General features: G+C 29.0%; 4 protein-coding genes across 4 annotated transcripts in view; 1 reads left to right on the forward strand and 3 right to left on the reverse strand.

The window, feature by feature from the left end:
• The window catches only part of LOC124425244 (division abnormally delayed protein), a 124837-nt gene extending 118117 nt beyond the window's left edge, over positions 1-6720 (reverse strand). The window contains exon 1 of the mRNA XM_046965384.1: positions 5643-6720. Within this exon, the coding sequence (XP_046821340.1) occupies positions 5643-5901 (259 nt within the window). The 5' untranslated portion in view covers positions 5902-6720. The remainder of the gene's footprint in view (positions 1-5642) is intronic.
• A 159-nt stretch (positions 6721-6879) lies between these two features.
• On the reverse strand, positions 6880-10225 carry LOC124425243 (DNA replication licensing factor Mcm7). Its single transcript, XM_046965383.1, has 10 exons — positions 10067-10225; positions 9684-9892; positions 9457-9620; positions 9178-9358; positions 8962-9099; positions 8708-8893; positions 8389-8602; positions 7836-8313; positions 7595-7746; positions 6880-7506 (listed from the first exon to the last, which is right to left on the reverse strand). Exons 1-10 carry the CDS (start codon positions 10107-10109, stop codon positions 7082-7084), a joined length of 2190 nt encoding a protein of 729 aa, XP_046821339.1. The 5' UTR covers positions 10110-10225; the 3' UTR covers positions 6880-7081.
• A 92-nt stretch (positions 10226-10317) lies between these two features.
• Positions 10318-12042, forward strand: LOC124425245 (bystin). The gene is made up of 3 exons (XM_046965385.1): positions 10318-10585; positions 10671-11596; positions 11682-12042. Exons 1-3 carry the CDS (start codon positions 10442-10444, stop codon positions 11938-11940), a joined length of 1329 nt encoding a protein of 442 aa, XP_046821341.1. The 5' UTR covers positions 10318-10441; the 3' UTR covers positions 11941-12042.
• A 151-nt stretch (positions 12043-12193) lies between these two features.
• LOC124424959 (ribonuclease H2 subunit B) lies at positions 12194-14606 on the reverse strand. Its single transcript, XM_046964632.1, has 5 exons — positions 14062-14606; positions 13705-13943; positions 13328-13613; positions 12973-13190; positions 12194-12904 (listed from the first exon to the last, which is right to left on the reverse strand). The coding sequence occupies exons 1-5, from the start codon at positions 14147-14149 to the stop codon at positions 12809-12811; spliced, it is 927 nt and encodes a 308-aa protein (XP_046820588.1). The 5' UTR covers positions 14150-14606; the 3' UTR covers positions 12194-12808.
• Positions 14607-20000: the final 5394 nt, after the last annotated feature.

Here is a 20000-nt window from a genome sequence, read left to right on the forward strand (position 1 = left end):
ATTATATCATAATTATTTGAATCCAAAAAAAAAAAAGAAAAAAAAAATTAAATCAAACGATAAACACATAATTTTATTTTACTCTGATTTCATCATGAAAAAAAATTATGTTAGATAATAAATTTCTTTTTATATAAAAAAAAAAAAAAGAAAAAAGAAAGAAAGAAAGAACGAAAAAGGAAGAAAAAAGAAAAGAAAATTACCGCATATAATTTAAATCACATCACGAATAATTCGTTATTGGTAAAGATCGAAGATAAAGAAAACGATCGATTTAATTAACTTTAACGAATGATGATCATTGTTGTGTAACATTTAAAAAAAAAAAAAAAAGATAAGAAGAAAAAAAAATAAGAAAGAATGTAGCGAAATAAAAGGAACGTCGTAAACGCATCGTCACGAATCAATTTCCTTAGAACATCTAACGTAAACGAGTAATATATTTCGCGTTTAGGATTACATAATCGCGTTTTATAACAGAGTTTCTCAATCTTTCAATCGTGCGCTCCATATTTTGTACGTTAAATCATGTCCCGAATGCTTATAGATAAAATAAACCTATAAAAATATATTGAAAAAATCTAATAGACTCTCGATAGTATACACCGTGTACAATATTATATCTCAATGATATCGCAATATTAATAAGCAAATTCGCGATAAACACGTAACATGTAAAACATTTCTTTTTTTTTTTTTTTTTTTTTGTTTCTTTTCTTCTTTTTTCTCTTATAAATAAATAAAATCTCTTACGAATATAAAAAGTTCATTTTGACGCAAGGTTAAAAGGTTATCGTTTCGCGGTCAACTTCATCGTCCCGTCCCGTCCCTTCCCTTCCCTTCCCTTCACGTCCCGTCCCGTCCCGTCCCGTCCCGTCCCTTCCGTCCCTAAATCCCTTCTCTTCTCTTATCCACTTCTCCGACCAATTAAAAATTTAATTCTACCGAATAACGAGGGCCATGCCTCAACCACCCCAACCACCTCCACCTCCACCTCCATCACCATCATCATTATCAATAAGTTGAGAAACGCTGTTGCATAGTACTTGACTCGGTAGGTGCGATCTAGGTCTCTTAATGCCCGGGAAGAGCTTATAAAGCCGGAAGCTACATCAGCAGCGACCCTTCGTTCTTGATTCGACGAGTGGCTATTCGTGCAAACTGGGTTAGGGCACGATCATCCGGAGAACTTTAATGCGTTTCTTTCCTAAAGAATAAAAGTAAGACGAGAGAACGAATCGATTTCAAAGATTGGATGCACGATGCAAATCTTATGCAATAAAAAGAAGAAGAAGAAGAAGAAGAAGAAGAAGAAGAAGACGATGATGATGATGAAGAAAAAGTAAAAGTAGAAAAGGAAGGAAAAAAGAAAAAAGAAAAATACGAAAAAAATTTACATTCGTTAAATATTTCCTCGAAAAGAATGACCTCTATTTACTCGACAAGTACGAATTTTAATAAAAATTAACACAAGGATAAATTATAAATAAACATGATTTTTTGTACAACTAAAAGATAAGCATATTTTTTGTTTGTTTGTTTGTTTGTCACAAATAATTTAATCGTAAATTAATCGGCTAATCAAACTTATAGATATCTAATATACGATGAATCTGGACGTTACTAAGGTGGGTTAAAAATTTTTTTAGGTAATATTACAAATCAATTATCTTTTTACGAAATTTTTTTAGAATTTATTTCCTTTTTTTTTTCTCGTCAAATCGTAAAATCAAAAACCTAATTTACAAGGCCTAAAAGTTAATTTCGTAAATAAAGATCGATCAGTTTCTTTGTAAAATCATCTAAAAATCTTTAATCCGCGGCTCCGTATTTATCTGAAAAGGATACTTTAACGATATTATACTAATATCGATAATAATTGTATAATACGTTGATATGATTATACTTTACTTAACAATAAGTACAATTATTTGTACTCTGAAAAGTCATGAAAAACATTGGATATGAAGTGTCAAGTTTCTGATGATAAAATGAATGAAAATCCCCTCTATTCTCCCCTTCCTCCCAAAAAAAAAAAAAAAGAAAAAAAATGTAAAACTATATACGTATAAGCATATATAATTTGAAAATTACGTAATATTATATATTATATAGAGTTAAAGAACGACGTATGAGACATCAGAAAATTATTATTTCAAATTTTATTCAAATTTCTTCGTCTATACCTATAAATATACATATACATATATATATATATATATATATATATATATATATATATATATATATATATATATATATATATATACCTAAAAAATTTGTCCTCCGTTAAAATATTAAATATATAAAAATGAATAAAAATAGATGAACTTTAACTATAAGATGAATCAAAAGTTAGTCAGATAATTTTCAAAATTGATGACTCTCTTTTTACAAGATTTTTTTAGTAAATATATTTTTTCTTTTTCTTTTTCTTTTCTCTTTCATTCTTTCTTTTTTTTCCATATCATAAAACCATCGAGATCCACAATTTAAGCCTTGTTAATTTATGAAAAAAATGTAATCGAATATCTCGTCGTACATTAAGAGATAAGATACATAAAAGATTAATCAGTATAGATACTAAAGTTGTAACTACGATCTAACGATCTTATAATCGGAAGGATCTTATTCAAAGTATCACAAAGTTTATCCTCTCGAAGTTAGTATTGTTATTTTGGTGATTCGCGAACATCAACAGAAAGTTAACATAGCAGGCCGTTGTCGTGCTCATTAGCCAAAATGTAATTCCCACGCAACGATGCACATCGAGCTAATTAGAACGAATTACCAGGTTTACATTCGCGAACCAACGAGTTTACCGAGTTCACATATGCTCGATTCACTGTATACGTATATATCTTTATGTATCTATCTATGTATCTATGTATATTTATATATACGCGTGCATGTATGTATGTATGTATGTATGCATTTATGTATGTATGTATGTATTTATGTATGTATTTATGTATGTATTTATGTATGTATGGATGTATTTATGTATATGTGTGTGTATGTGTGTGTGTGTGTTTACCTGCATTCGAAATGAAAATAAAAACAAAAGAAAAATCCTATCGGCTCGATCAACCCCCACTTTTCTTTCTTCCCCTTTTTTTTCTTTTTTTTCTTAATGAAAATTTAATTTATTAATAAAATCATTCCATCGAAACGGAAATGATTTTTAACGAATAAATTAATGATAAACATTAACTAATTATATATTAAAACTTGATATAATTTAACTTTATTTATATATGTATGTGTATGTGCTTATATATATATATATATATATATATATATATATATATATATATATAATAATTATTGTTATATAAATATAAATTATATAAGCTTAACATAAATATGTATCTGTTGCTAAGCTACCGATACAATTATCGCTATTATTTCGAATGGGAATGAATTAAAAGTTGTTATTGCAAAATGAAAAAAAAAAAAAAAAATGTAAAATTATTTTTCTTCATTTGCAAAAGAAGAAAAAAAGAAGAAAAAAAAAAGAAAAAAAAAGAAGAAGAAGAAGGAAAAACAATCGTACTTACAGTACGTCCATCTTTAAACTTTACGAATTTACTTTTTTTATATTTTTCATTTTTAATTTCTAATTTATTTCGTCGATCGATCGATCGATCGATCGATCGAACGAACTAACGAATGATCAATCGAACGATCGAATAAACATAAAAAAAAAAAAAAACTAGTCGGATTAATTCTAAAACTAAACTAGTTGGTCTCACGACAATTGAAGGAAATTTTTACAAGAAGGTTTCGAGTCTCTTTCGCTTAATGGGATTAAGGACATTTAACGAAACGACGCTGGAGGGCTTCTAAATAAATTCCGGCAATTAGAATGAAGGCTCTCTCTTAGATCGAGTACTCGTTACTGGATTAATTTAATCTCTACTGTCTTTCGATGTTAATTGAAAACAAACAAATATATAGAAAAACGGATTAGATCAAAAATTCTTACGTTTGAAATGTTACAATATGGAGAGAGAGAGAGAGAGAGAGAGAGAAGAAAAAGAAAGAAAAAGAAGAAAAAAAAAATAATTAAAAATTAGCCGAACAAAGACGCAAAAAAAAAAGAATAAACAATTTTTCAAAAATCATCTAGAAACTTTTGCCACTCACCCTATAATATATATAATACAATTTATTATATACATATTATATAAATTTATTATATTATATATATATTTGTCCACGTAAAACAGTAAGACATTTTTCTTCTTTATAATTTTTTTAAATAATAATAACAATAATAATAATAATAATAATAATAATAATAATAATAATAATAATAATAATAATAATAATAATAATAATAATAATCACGTAATAGAATATATATTACCAAGTAAAATACAAAAAGAACATAGTTTCTATTTTTCTTCTTCTTTTTCGTGTTCTTTTTTTTTTTCTTTTTTCTTCTTTCGAGAAAGGAATGGACGAATGGACGGATGGATGCATAGATGGATGTATGATGTAGTGGGATAGGGGTAGAAGGGATATTTTTTAAATAGTACATAGTAGAATATAAAAGAGGCAAATAATAGATAAACAATAGCAAAGGTAGTATCTTCTCGTTCGAATCGAATGTGATAAATTTTATAGAACGTTTCGCTAGCGTTTTGCCCTAAGGCACGTAGGATAAACGTGAGTCGCTTATGGTAGACCCGAAGACAATCGATAAGTTGCGATATATCCGGGCGAAGAGTGAATTTTCATATTTTTTCCACTCCTACCTTTACATACGTAATATACATACATATACAACTATATATACCTATATATATACATATATATAGTGTATCAATACGTATATACAAATTGTACTTTTAGGACGTACTAACTATAAGTTAAAAATACAAAAATGCAAAAAAAGAAATAAAAAATATAGAATATATATATATATATATATATATATATATATATATACAAATATATAATATATATATAATTTATATATATATAAATATACATATAAACATATATATACATATATATATATATACATATATATATATATTTGTATGTCGTAGGAGTTGTTCTCTTCCACGTATCGTCGTATCGAGTCTGAAAAAGATTTCTAAGCAGCACGTGCGCGCTATATGTACTTACGTCCATCGTCATCTCGTACTTAGATAGCTACATTTATATATACGTGTATATATATATATATATATATATATATATATATATATATACATATATGGTGTTTTGTCGTCGCGAGAATTCTCGGTAAAATGGCAATAGCAGCATAAGAAGGAATTGTAGTCGTTATTTCTTTTCTAATTCTCTATTCCACTTTTAACGTTCCTCTTAAATGTATCATACAAATTGATAAAACTATTGCGATATAATAATTATCGATAATTAGAAACGTTAATATTCGATTCGAACGAACGTTCAACAAAATCTCGTCGACATTTTAAACCGGTTAATTTGAATTTTTCTAATTAGACGATTGCGAATTATTATTATTATTATTATTATTATTATTATTATTATTATTATTATTATTATAAAAAACAAAAAGGATGACAAATGTATATATATATATATATATATATATATATATATATATATATGAAAGAAAAAAAGAAAAAACGTTTGGTACTTACTCTTAGATATAGGAGACGTGGTCCCAGATTCCTGTTTCGTAGTTATCAACCTCGCTACGACATTGTTCTCGTTCTCGAAGAAGGCTGCGACTTGTTTGCAATCGGTCTCATTTTTCGAATGGTCGAGGGAACGCGGTAAACGCGATAGAACAGCGTCGACGCAACCGCCAAATAGAATCCCAAAGAGGAGGAAGAGAATAAGCGATGCCGGTGATGATGCACGCCCTACGTCCTGCCTCCTCACCGTTATTATTTTCATTTTGCCAAAATGGCACCGCGACGCGCGCGCGGCTCGCTTAGACTTACCGGAGAAAGAGAGAGAGAGAAAGATATATATATATGTATGTATATATATATATATATATATATATGTATATATGTATATGTATTAATCGAATGTGAATAAGATATGCGATTAATTCGCCAACAAGATTCCTTCCTTCTCTTTTTCTTTCTTATTTTCTTGTCGTACGTTCACCTTCTTCTTCTTCTTCTTCTTTTTCTTCTTCTTCGTTGTCGTCCTTTTCTTCGACTTTTTTCTCACAAAGATCTTCTTCTTCCTCTCTTACCGCGTTGTCAAGCGACGACGATGAACTCGCTAATACGTCGGCGAGTACGAAAAGGTCCACGTTCGTTATGAGAACGATCATCCAAAGTCGTATCCGACGACAACATTTGGATTATCGTGAAAGACACCGTGTCGCGATATTAGTACTCCACATGCACGCGCGTTCACGCACCGGAGCCGCGAGCCGACGACCTCGGCCACTGCCGGCCGCCAATAGTCGTGATATATACGACGAAACGTGCTTTAAAATACGTCGAACTTGATTTATGAGAAGGTGGAATTCCTTCAAAAAAGAACACGAGTTCTTTCTTATTGTTATTTATTATTGATAATCTCTTTTAGGATGTTATAAACGTATAACGGGAATCACCAACTTAATAGAAGACCCAGGATCAAAATCGCGGTATACACTTAAGGAAAGAGAGAAAAAAGAGAGACGCACGCACACCCGCACGCATGCATGCACGGGGACGCGATACGCGTCTCGCGGATCGCTCGATGCGACTGAACCACCGTGCCGAGAGCGTCCCGTGCCGAGAGCGCGCCGCCGAACCGAACTAGTACGAACTTATCCGAATTATTCCGAATCGCTTACGTATACACTGCGCCGTCTATCGTTCTAAGTCCTGAATTAATATCATTTGAATTACCGGCAATGACGATCGTATGTTAAAATAATACAAAATTTATTTCTTTTTTACGTTACAATCAATATGTTTATAAACAAAGGATAACAATCCGATATATACGTACAATCCGACATGATATTATATGATATGATTTGACATAGGATAGGATAAAGAATGTGTGCTTGTTTGTGTGTGTGTGTGCGTGTGTGTGTGTATGTGTGTATACATATATACGTATCGAATTAATCTTTTTGAATGAACGTTATCTGTCTTCTCGTCTGATTCACTTGCCAAACATCTAATCTCTCGTATTCTTCTATGCATTCGTCCACTTGATCAGGCTTAAATCCTTTACTCGTACATCGTTCCAATATGTCCGACACTTTTACCGTTTTATTACCACTGGCTAATTCCAAAATAAGGTAATAAATTCTGTCAATAGGATTTCTTTGAGCATTACTCGGTTTGGCTTCTGAATAATTGATTGAATGCTTTGACATTTCGACTAATCTATTTGCCTCGGCAACGTCTTCTTTTTCGACAACGTTCGCTAATCTGAGACGCGCCAATGCCGTTGCCAATCTTAGAACTCCCAATAAATTACGGGCAGATGTGAAAGTTTTATCGGCGCTATTACGCGATTCTCTTCTCATTTCCACATAAGAATCTACGATGATGATAATAATAAAAAGAAACTTTTGACATACTTGTAATTTAATAAATTATATCTTAAATATAATTTTCTAATATCTTACCGACGATATATTCCGATAAATCTTCCGGAATGGAAGGTTCTTTTATTTTACATAAATTAATATATTTGCGTATTAAATTCATATCCAATGCTTCAGTTTCAGTAGGTGGTTGAGAACAATGTTGATGAACATAAGTTATATGCTGTGCCATCCTATAAAATATAACATATATATCTGATTATCTATCGATCTAATGAATTTAGAAATAATAACGATAAGAAACGATTCTTGAAATATTTACTTCAAATCATTACTTCTATCCGCACGATCCTGAATGAGCCACAATAAATCAAATCTCGATAATAAAGCAGCCGGAAGCTGAATATTTTGTTCGATCGTTCTTTTAGGATTATATCTTCCATAAGCGGGATTAGCCGCTGCTAAAATAGAAACTCTAGCGTTTAAACGCGTCATGATTCCAGCCTTGGCGATCGATATAGTTTGTTGTTCCATTACTTCGTGTATAGCGGTTCTATCCGCATCTGCCATTTTATCAAATTCGTCTATACAACAAACTCCTTGATCGGCTAATACCAATGCTCCACCCTCGAGTATCATTTGTCCGGTCAAAGGATCTTTCATTACGGCTGCGGTTAAACCAACACCGGAGGATCCTCTTCCTGTAGTATATTGCGATCTTGGTGCTAAACGCGTTATGAATGAAAGTAATTGGGATTTAGCAACACCTGGATCACCCATCAAACAAACATTTATATTTCCTGTATAAAATAAAAAAAGAAAAATTTATTATCGTCGTTATTATAAATTATTCATTAGCATAATGTAATATTTACCTCTGATCTTGATGTCACCCTTCTTTTTATCCGTACCACCAACGAGAAGTAACAATAATGCTTTCTTAACGTCTTCCAATCCATAAATTTCTGGTGCCAATGATATTGCCAACTTACTATAAAAATCATCTTGCGATAATAATGCTAATTCTTCCTCCGTTAATTGTGCACTACTGTCGTCTACGATTTGTGAATTTGTGCAACAAACGATCCTCTAAAATATATATGTATATATATATATATTTATATCATTATCTTTCGAGTTCAGAAAAAAAAAAAAGAAAGTAAGATTTATCGAACGAATCATGAATTTTCATACATGTGCATCCAAATAAGTATCGCTTAAAAGTGCAGAGCCACCTCTTGCGTTAAAACCAGTTTTCATTAAAGGTAAAAAGATTCCGGTAATGGTTACATGATCTCCTGGTAAGCATTGTCGTGTAGTTTCTCCTCTGCAAAAAATTGTTACTGATCTAGGAATATGACCAACTGGAACTTGATCGCTCTGAAATAAATTTAACATATTTAATCATTGTTATGAATAATTTATATTATTATAAAAAAATGTCTTACATGTTCTTGGAGCTTAAGTTCTTGAAATTTAATAAATTTTGATCCTTTTGTTTGTATATACAATCTGCCACCTGCCTTATTAACACGACAATCATCACTGGGACATGTTCTTAATGGCATAAAAGTAAGTGATTGTACCTAAAATTATTTCATCAATATATATTATTAACAATATCAAAATATTTTTGTAAATTATTAGAAAATTTCATTTAATACCGGTTGATATGTTTCTGCGCCACATTGATCGCATGTATAAGTAGCAACAACCATCATGGGCTTTACTTCGGTGGATCTAGTTACAATGCCTCTAACAGTAACCAATTTTCCTATCTTTTCTGCTTTTATTTCTCTAACAGAAAATGCTTTTGCATCACTGAAATCTTTGATATATATTTCACTGTAATAACGTAAAAATATTATTAACATTTTTTAAATCATAAATTAAGAATCTAATGTTCATAAAAAAAAAAAAAAAAACAATATTTTACAACTTACAAACGTCGCATAAGTTCTGGAGCATATTTGTTCCTAGGATCTCTTTGATCACCGGGATGTCTATTACGTGCTTCCATTAATAATCGATGTTCAATGTATACGTCCAATGCATCTTTAGGAGGTACAGGTTTCTCTTTAAACTCTGGTAAGATTTCTTGTACAAGCTTGAAAAAACAGGATTGTTAGAATATTTTATAAAATACAAAGATCATAGAGTATACATATACCTCTAACAACAAGTTAATGTATCTTCTAGTATTATTAGCAATAGCTGCAGCCAATTCATCATCAAATTCTTGTATGTCATCTAATTCGATAATAAGAGCTATTTGTTCACGATGAGCAAGTTTAGTAAGTTGTTGTCTATACTTGAATGTTTTGTCACCAGTTTTATCATCCATAACCATGAATTCTGTTAAAAATGTCTTGAGTTGTTCTATAACAATACATGTCATATTAATATGCATATAAATATAGTTAATACAACATTCTTATAATGTGTATATGTTTATAATAAAATATAATCTTCATATATACATATACATATATACATATATATATACATCTATGGTTAGAAATTAATTAATATTTATGACAATTGCAGATTTACCTTTATCTTTAATATAATCTCTCGATGCTTTTTTCGGTGCCATTGTTTAAAAGATATAAATAAAAATACAATATCTTTGCTTATATCAACACAATTTTTTTTATAAATTAAAACAAACATAAACCGACTCTCGTTGATTCCCGCCTAAATTTCACCGGATATTTCTTACGACACGTTATTATAAGGTCACGTGACATCTCGCCATGCCAGTCGATAGGTAGTCACGTGACATCTCTATGCCAATCAATAGGTAGTCACGTGACTACCTCTTTGCCAATCGGTATGTGGTCACGTGATAGGGCATATCTAACCTCGTCTACACAAGATCACATGCGTGTTTCACTTAGTCTTGTATGTTCTGATTAAAATAGAATTATGGGGAAAGCAAAGAAAATTAAAGTATCTGCAGGAGATAAAAGAAAAACGAAAGTAGGTTTAGCTGATCAAATAGAAGCGGAAAAATCTGTTACAGCGAAAAATAGACAAAAGATTAGACATCGCAATGACGACGACGAAGAGGTTAGTTTGTATTTAATTACTTGTTACTTGAAAATATTAATTACGTAGGAACGCGTAAGATGAAAATTATTTTGTTATCTTTCAGTATGTCGATCCTACACTTACAAAAAAGATATTACTCCAAGCAAGACGACAGCAAATGGAAATGGAAGAAGAGAATGAAGAAGGTCGTGTTTCAAGTTCTGTAAAAAAGCCATTGACGAAACTTGGAATTGAATTTAGTGATAATGAAGATGAGTCCAGTGAAGATGATGTACAAGGGACACATTATTATGAAAACATAGAGATTAGTGAAGAAGACGAACGTGCATTAGAAAAGTTTATGACTAAAGATCCGGTACCGATGAGAACATTAGCTGATATTATAATGGAAAAATTAACAGAGAAAAAAACAGAGATAGAAACGCAATTTTCCGATGCAGGTACCATGCAAATGCAGGAATTAGATCCAAGAGTTAAAGTAATGTATCAGGGAGTTAGAGATGTATTATCTAAATATCGTAGTGGCAAATTGCCAAAGGCTTTTAAAATTATTCCGAGTTTAAGAAATTGGGAACAGATTCTTTATATCACAGAACCATCAAAATGGTCTGCTGCGGCTATGTACCAAGCTACAAGAATATTTGCCTCTAATCTTAAAGACAAAATGGCCCAAAGATTTTATAATCTTGTTCTATTACCACGTATTAGGGATGATCTGGCAGAATATAAAAGACTCAATTTTCATTTATATCAAGCATTAAGAAAAGCTTTGTTTAAGCCTGCTGGCTTTATGAAAGGAATTTTACTTCCTCTTTTAGAATCCGGTACATGTACGCTTAGAGAAGCTGTTATTATCGGTTCGGTAATAGGAAAAAATTCTATTCCAATTTTACATTCGTCTGCAGCTATATTAAAAATTGCAGAAATGGACTATACTGGTGCAAATAGTATATTTCTGAGAATATTTTTAGACAAAAAATATGCACTTCCATATAGGGTAATAGATGGTGTTGTCTTTCACTTCTTAAGGTAAATTATTATTAAATTATATATTAAATAAATAATAGAGAATTATTCAATATCAGATAATTATATAGAATCATACATATTTCAGATTTGAAAGGGATACAAGAGAAATGCCAGTACTATGGCATCAAGCTTTCTTAACCTTTGTACAACGTTACAAAAGTGATATAAGTTCAGAACAAAAAGAAGCTTTGTTGAAATTATTGAAGAAACAGTCACATCATGTTATTACACATGAAATACGAAGAGAATTACAAAATGCAAAATGTAGAGATATAGAAATGACTGAGCCTACAATAGAACCTGTGAATGAGCCTCAAGCAGAACCCATGTCATGTCAGGATTAACTTAGCTTTATCAGTAATTAAATATAATAAAAAAAAAAAAAAAATATGTATAAAAATATTTTTATATAATGAAATTTATAAATAATATTACTTTTATTATTATTTATTTTTAATTATTTTGAAATTTAATTAAATAAGTTATATTAAATACTTATAAATATGTCTTTAATTTCTTTTAAGAACATTTATTATTTCGAAAAATTTTAAATTTCGTGATACTATGTTGAAAATAATATATATTTAAGTCTCCAGAGATGTAAAATATATACAAAATCCATTAGACTCGACAAATATAAAAAAGAGCTTACAAAATTTTTAACTTTTCTCTGGTATAATGAGTTTTTATGAAATGTCATTGAGAAATGATTATTACATGCTATAGATTAAAAGATGTTTTTAATTCATAATTGGTATTTGTTGATTACAGAGCCTATACATTTGGAAGGAGTTATATAAAGATATTGCTTTGTCTTGCAATATATATATATATATATATATAATATATATATATATATAATTATAAATAATTTTAATATAAAACAATCTTGAAATCACAATATGTTTTTTCATCCTGTCATTTTAAAACATTACATATCATTTACATTACATTATAAAAACAAGATTTTTTATAAGATTACTAACAATATTTTTACAAGCAGTCTTCAACAAGTTAAAATACAGATATGTAACTATTGATAAAAAGACAACATTACAGTAAAGTAATTAAGACTGCACATACATATTGTAAAATCATATAACATTCTGACATAGCAGTTTTTTTAGGAATAACTTTTATAGGAATGCAAGTACTCCATTATAACCTATTAATACAGTCTCCAATTATTTATAATTTCTAACATAGTAAAATTCATTTTTTTTTAAAAAAGCTAGTAATATTTTTAGATCCAACTGCTGCTTTTTGCCTAGCAAGCTCCTTTTTATTTAATGTTGGAGCTTTCTGAGGCTAAAATGTAAATGATAAATTGAGTATATACATTAATATATAAAAATCTATTTTTGTCAATAGCATACCTTTTCAGGTTTTGACAGATCCAAAGCTTTGGTACGTGGAGTTAAATCTTCATCAGAAGTATCTCTCTTGAATTTCTTCTCATCGGTTACTTGCTTAGGATTACTCAATTTACGTTTTCTTTCTACTTCCTCTGGTATATTTAAATACTGTAACAATTTTTTTGCTATATCGTCAGCCAAATATTCAGATACTATACCATGTGCATACTTCAAGTATTCTGAAATATATATATATATATACATATATATTATAAAAATTTAATTAAATTTATATATGAATTTATTTACTTTTTTTTTCTTTTTTTTGTCTCTTCTTTTTACTTTAATCGTTTCGAATTTGAAGAAAATTACTTACCTAGTTCAGTACCACTTTCATATTTAGTACTTTTAACGTATGTAGCACTTATAGCTCCCTGTGATACATGAATGCTCTTCTGTTTTAAAACTTCAGCTACTCTTTCTACTTTCTTTTTCAACCAGTTTAATGTTTTTTCTTCGTTGTATTTGAAAGCTTGAAGAGATTCATCACCTTTTCGATCTGCAACTAATGATAACTTCAAATTTTGACAATGAGCTAAGCGAGGTGTTTCTGGATAATCTTCATCCCATAAACATTGATCAAGAGGCTGTATTTGCGGCGACTAGAATAATACACGTAATAATTAATAATTAATAATTAATATTCATATTTATTTTTTTTCTACACATTTCTAATTCACATAATAAAATTACCTTTCTTAGATATGGCAAAACTAAAAAGATTGGATCAATTGGAGTTGAAAGATGCATTTTACCATCAGACTTAACATTATCATCTATAAACCATGATCTTCTGTTTTCGTCAAATGCTAGAACTTCTTGTACCATAAGATCACCAGGACTAAAGACAAACATAGCTGGCTGATTCGACGCTGGATGTCTAAGTTTAACTACGTTTGGTAAATTTCCATCTTTTCCCTCTAAACCATCTCCTAAATGAAATGATAGAGTATAAAATCTTATTTTAATTTTATTACTATAGATTGAACAGATTCAATTTAATATCAATATTAAATAGATAAGAAATATGATACTTCTTCTTTCACTAACCTTTCATAAGAAAGACCCAAGTGTTCGTTGCAGGATTTAAATTACCAGTTTTGACACATTTTTTAGGCGATGCTTTTATACGCGGCATGATCGTATTGATAGACGATTTCTTTTTTTTTATTTTAGGTTAAATATTTTCCTTCGAATAAATTTTATTACTTGTAGTATTATTATTTGTAAATTAATCATCAAAAGAAAAATTCAATGGTTAGCCATTTTTGACAATTAAACAGGGCGTTAACTCTTTATCGTTCGGTGTTATATTTAATTTTAATTCAATGTCACTTCTTGTGAGAAAACTCAGTACACGAGACATTTCGTTGGGATTAACGTAAGGAACATTTGAAATTCCGACGCGCGGTCGGATGTGTTACAGAAGATCTACGATCAGAGAAGTAGTGGCGCGTTATTGTGCCATGTTTCAAATTGTAATCCTTATATCGAACTCTAGCGTAGAAAACGTTAACTAAATAATATCCTTTTCTGGTGATATTTTCGATAAATATTTTATTGTATCGCAAGATATAAGTTAACTAAAAGAAGAAAAAATAATTATAATACTTTTCAAATATTTCATAAAAATATGTATATATATATATATATATATATATATAATCATCGGCATATGAAGTGATACTTTTCGTCAACGGAATACTTTTAAGAAAATTTCTAAAGATTATTGGCCAATCAGATATTTATGATTTTGACTAGTTTTCAAGTAAAAATTCGTAAATCGAAGTTCGAATAATTTAATAAGACGTAACCAAAAAATATTCTAAAGTAAAGATGTCGCTGTTGTCAAGGGAACATTAAACATCCGCCATTTATTCCCGCGAAATTTGAATTTTCAATATAATATTTGATATCATTAAGTGCTTGATTTCACTTTTTTTTTCCTTGTTTTTTTTTTTTCTCTGGATGCATAATATTAGAAAAAGAAAAGAAGAAAAAAGATTCTAATCTATGTCTTTTCATATTATATATAATGAATGACCTTATATGTCATTTACTATATACGATTAAATTATCGAAGAACCTCGATCGTATGAATGGAACGCATTCGATCCCATTTACTACTTTAAATGGTAAATATTTGAGTTCTCGTTAATACAGTACGTGGACGTCACTGATGACATTTTACTTTAAGAGAGCTACCTACGGAAATCCAATATCGAGAGTAATCGCGTGCGATCGAGCAGGTCGACCTAAATACCACGTCATTTGGATCAGAATAGAGACGCGTTACATACACACACACACACACAATATATATATATATATATATATGTAAGCGCAAGTATCGTACGATACGATGTCACTGCAAGAATGATTCTCGTAACCTGGAATATTTATCGCAAACATATACATATACATATATGTTTATATATATAACATATATATTGTCTGTTTATATACACATATACTTCATATATATATATATATACACAAAAATCCTTGCAGTTTTTTTTAATATTTGTTTATTTATTTATTTATTTATTTATTTATTTATTTATTTGTTTATTTATTTATTTATTTATTTATTTATTAAACAAAAAAATCACAAAGCAACCTGTGAGGTAGGAGACATTATTTTTAATTTGTAGTTCACGTGGCTCTTGTTTTTCATCGTTTATCTTTTTCTTTTCTTTTCTTTTCTTTTCTTTTCTTTTTTTTTTGTATTTTATCTACAATAAATAACATTGAAAAACGTTAATAATAAATTTACCTCACTTTAGTGATAAATGTACGAAATATTTTGTAAGAGAGCGATGTGAATTGGGAACAAATCTGTAGAGAGAAATTTTCATTAGTGGAAGTGATGAAGTTTTATTTACAAATCAAGGCATTATCGTTAATCTTGTTTACATGCATACATATATCTTTCACTCTGGTTTATTCCTTTTTACTTCTTTTTTTATTATTATTATTATTATTATTTTCCATCTCGCTCATTCTCACTTTCTTTTTTTTTTACCCCACTTTCATCGCTACCCTCACACACACACACACATACACACGCACAAATAACACTCACACAATTACATTCTCATTCTCCCTCTCTCTCTCTTACTGGCATTCAATATCCGCATGTGTCTGTATGTATATATCCGTATCCTGTGTATGTATGTGTATTTGTGTGTATACGTGTATATATATATATATATATATTTGTTTATATTTATATATATTTATCTTTTTCTCACTCTTTCCACGTTTAATACAACGCTTTAATTACGTTTAAAAATTCCTTGTTGTTGTTCTTGTTGTTCTTTTTCTTTTCTTTTTTTTCTTATCTTTTTTTTTGACAATTTTGTACAGTACATATATATATATATATATATATAATTGTAATATATTTAAAGGCGCAAAAAAGCGTAAGCGCCATATTCGAAGACAGTGTGTGTGTACGTGTGCGTGTGTGTGTGTGTATGCGTGTCATTGCGATTTTTCTTACGAAAAGTATTTCAGCGTTATATAAAAAGTTACGAATTTATTAATTAAACGGGCTCGAGACCCATGCACGGCTTTCCCCCGTTGCAATTTATTCTTCTTCTTCTTTCTTTTTTTTTTTTTTTTATTACTTTATTTATTTATTTATTTATTTATTTATTTTTAATTTTTTTCTTCTAAACACATGCACCCGGCCACACTACAGCACACCACAGCACACCACATCACACCACCACAAGCGCACACGTATCTCCCGTTCATTTTTCGTTTCTTTTCTTTTTATAATCTCCTCCACCTTCTCCTCTTTCTCCTCCTTCTTTTTTAATCCTTTTTACAATGTTATCGATTCGTTTATTAACACACGTTTACACACACAAAAGCGTGTACCTTCTCGAAATAACACGCTTTAGAACGGAGAAAAGTATTGGTTTTAATCCCTTTTACAATTTCTCTCTTCTTCTCTTTCATTCTCTCAAACAATCTAACAATACATTTTACATAAAGCAATAATTTTTGTTACGATTGTTCTCTTTTATTTCTTTCTCGCTTTCTTTCATTCCTTTCTCTTTCTTTATCTTTTCGTTGATACGAAGAAGAAAAAAAAAAAAAAATAAAGAACGACAAATCTGAAACATTCCATTCCATTAGTGTGAATGACGAATAAATTATTGAATTATTTGCGTTTGATTGTTGTATGTCGTCGTCGCGAGAAGAATGTATACATGGAAAAAAAGAAATAAAAAATATATATATATATATATATATATATATATATATATATACATGTACATATATATTCTTCATACGTTTAATAGCATTCTTTTTTTGAATCAGATATCAACACACCGATAAGACAGTAAAGACCATAAAGATATAAAAAATATCGTAGCGACAGATTAAATCTTTCGTAATGTGTTAAGCGATCTATGTTTAAAAGGCTTATCAAGAAAGATGATGCATACACTTGATTATGATAAAAATTGTGAGATCACAATGATTCGACTATATTCCGTGACATACCAAATTATGATTGCAAATAAAAAAAAATATATATATATATATATATATACACATATACATACATACATACATACATACATACATATATATATGTAATATATATGAAGCATTGATTAGTGATTTGTCATTTAAAATATTAAAAAAAACAAAATTTGTTTCGTCGGACGCTGTTCTTGAAATTTTTTTTAATTACATAATAAAATTATTTTCTTTGAGAATAAATATACATACGTACCTTTATATAAAAAAAAAAAAAAAAGAAAAAAAAAGAAAAAAAGAAAGAAAGAAAATAAAAAGAAAAAAAATAATTTCTATAAATAATTAAATTCCAAATGTTTTAAAATATATATTTCAAAACGAAAAATATACGATTTATTAAGTAGATCACTTTCATAAAGATCGTCTCTCATGTATGTGTATATATACATATAATCTTGGATTAATACCAATAATTTTCTCCGCGCTTCGTACTTACATAGATGATAATCAAAGTACATATTCGAATATTTGAAATTTGCGCGTAAAATAATAATGCACGCTAATATTATACATACATACTCGAAAACTCCCTTTTTCTTCTTTTTCTTTTTTTTTTTTTTCTTTTTTACATAGCAGCGCCTGTTACAAATATGTCACACAATCAAATATTTCAGTAAAAATAAGTAAAAATTTTTTTATTCTCTTCGTTTTGTTTTTCAACAAAAACGAATTGGTATATATATATATATATATACATATACATATACACATACATACATACATATATATATATATATGTGTATTACAACTGCAAAATCGTAAAATTATTGGCGATACATACTATTGTTTAAATGAGAAAATTCGCGTGCTGCAATATTGCAAGTTGCAATTATTTAAGGAAGCACAGATCTCTTTGTCTCTAAACGCTAAAATTATTTCATTTATTTTCATTTTTATTTTTATCCTTTCCTTTTCTTTTACTTTTATTTCATTCCAGTTAAAGAAACGAATCGAATTCAATAAGGAATTCGTTTCATTCGAAAGAATATGCAATTCTGAGTGCTTCGCTGTTGATTAATTAATTAATTAATTTATTTATTTATTTATTTGTTATTAATCTTGTTTTTTTTTTTTGTTTCCTTTTAATCTCTTTCCTCTCTTCTTGCGGTGTGGTGGGAGACATAGAAGATATATATATAAAATTTTATTCAAAGCATTCGACGACACTTATTCGGTATCCATTAAAGTAAAAAATTTCATCAGGTATTTGCTACATATTTGTACAGTTGTTTTCTTTCTTTTTTTTTCTTATTTTTCTTTTATAATATATGTATATATATATATATATATATACACACACACATGCACGCACACACGCATACGCACGCATATACACACACACGCGCACACGCACGCACACACACACACACACACACACACACACACATATACATATATATATATATATTATTTATATCGCTCGAAAATATCGTGAGGAATATTTTCTTTAAAACGTTAACATAGCGCGCACTTTTGGCATATATTCAAAGAAGTAGTTAAAATTGTAAAACGCATCGTAAAATTTAAAAGTTCCATTTAGATAATTACACTGATGTGTGAAGTCAAATCAAATCGATCTCTCCCTTTCTCTCTATTATATGTATATATATATATATATATATATATATATATATATATATATATATATATATATCGCAAATATATTGAAAATATATTTGCGATATTTACGTTATACGATCTATGTATGTATTTATGTATGTATGTATATATGTATGTATATGTATTGGCTTTCTACAGAGTCGTTTGGCTGGGCGTTATGGGATACGAAACTATCAATATCTTCACGAGAATATAGGTTTTTACTTTCAGTATACGCAAATACGAGATATCGAATCACGCTAAAAAAGAAAAAAAAAAAAAAAATAAAGGAGGAAAAAGAAAAGAAAAGAAAAGAAAACTAATAAAAAAAGAAAAAAAGAAAAAAAGAAAAAAAAGAAATCGGATTATAAAAAACAAAGGCTCGGGGGGAGGGATCGAGGTGGAAAGAAAAATATTAAAACATTTGAAAAAGTAAAACAATTTTTCTCCGTTTTTCGTCATTGTTAAGACAATGTATTAAAAACAGTTCGATGAAACAGAGAATGATGATCGCGGGAGATAGAGAAACGATTTTTTTTTCTTCTTTTCCCTTGTTCTTTTTTTTTTCTTTTTTGTTTTTTTTTTTTACTTATTTTCGAAAGTACGAATATTTTCATTATTTGCATTTATATACTATATGTACAATTATATATATCTAACTCTCTTTATTTCTCTTTCATTCATTCATTTTCTCTTTCTCTTGTTTTTTTTTTGCACTGATGTACCTTTGTATATGTATATAGAAAAAGTAAGAAAACAAAAAATGAAAACAAACCACGAGAAATATACATACACATATATATATACACATATATATATATATATATGTG

Source organism: Vespa crabro, chromosome 6 (genome assembly GCF_910589235.1).
Source record: "Vespa crabro chromosome 6, iyVesCrab1.2, whole genome shotgun sequence".
In the NCBI taxonomy this organism is placed as follows: Eukaryota; Metazoa; Arthropoda; class Insecta; order Hymenoptera; family Vespidae; genus Vespa; species Vespa crabro.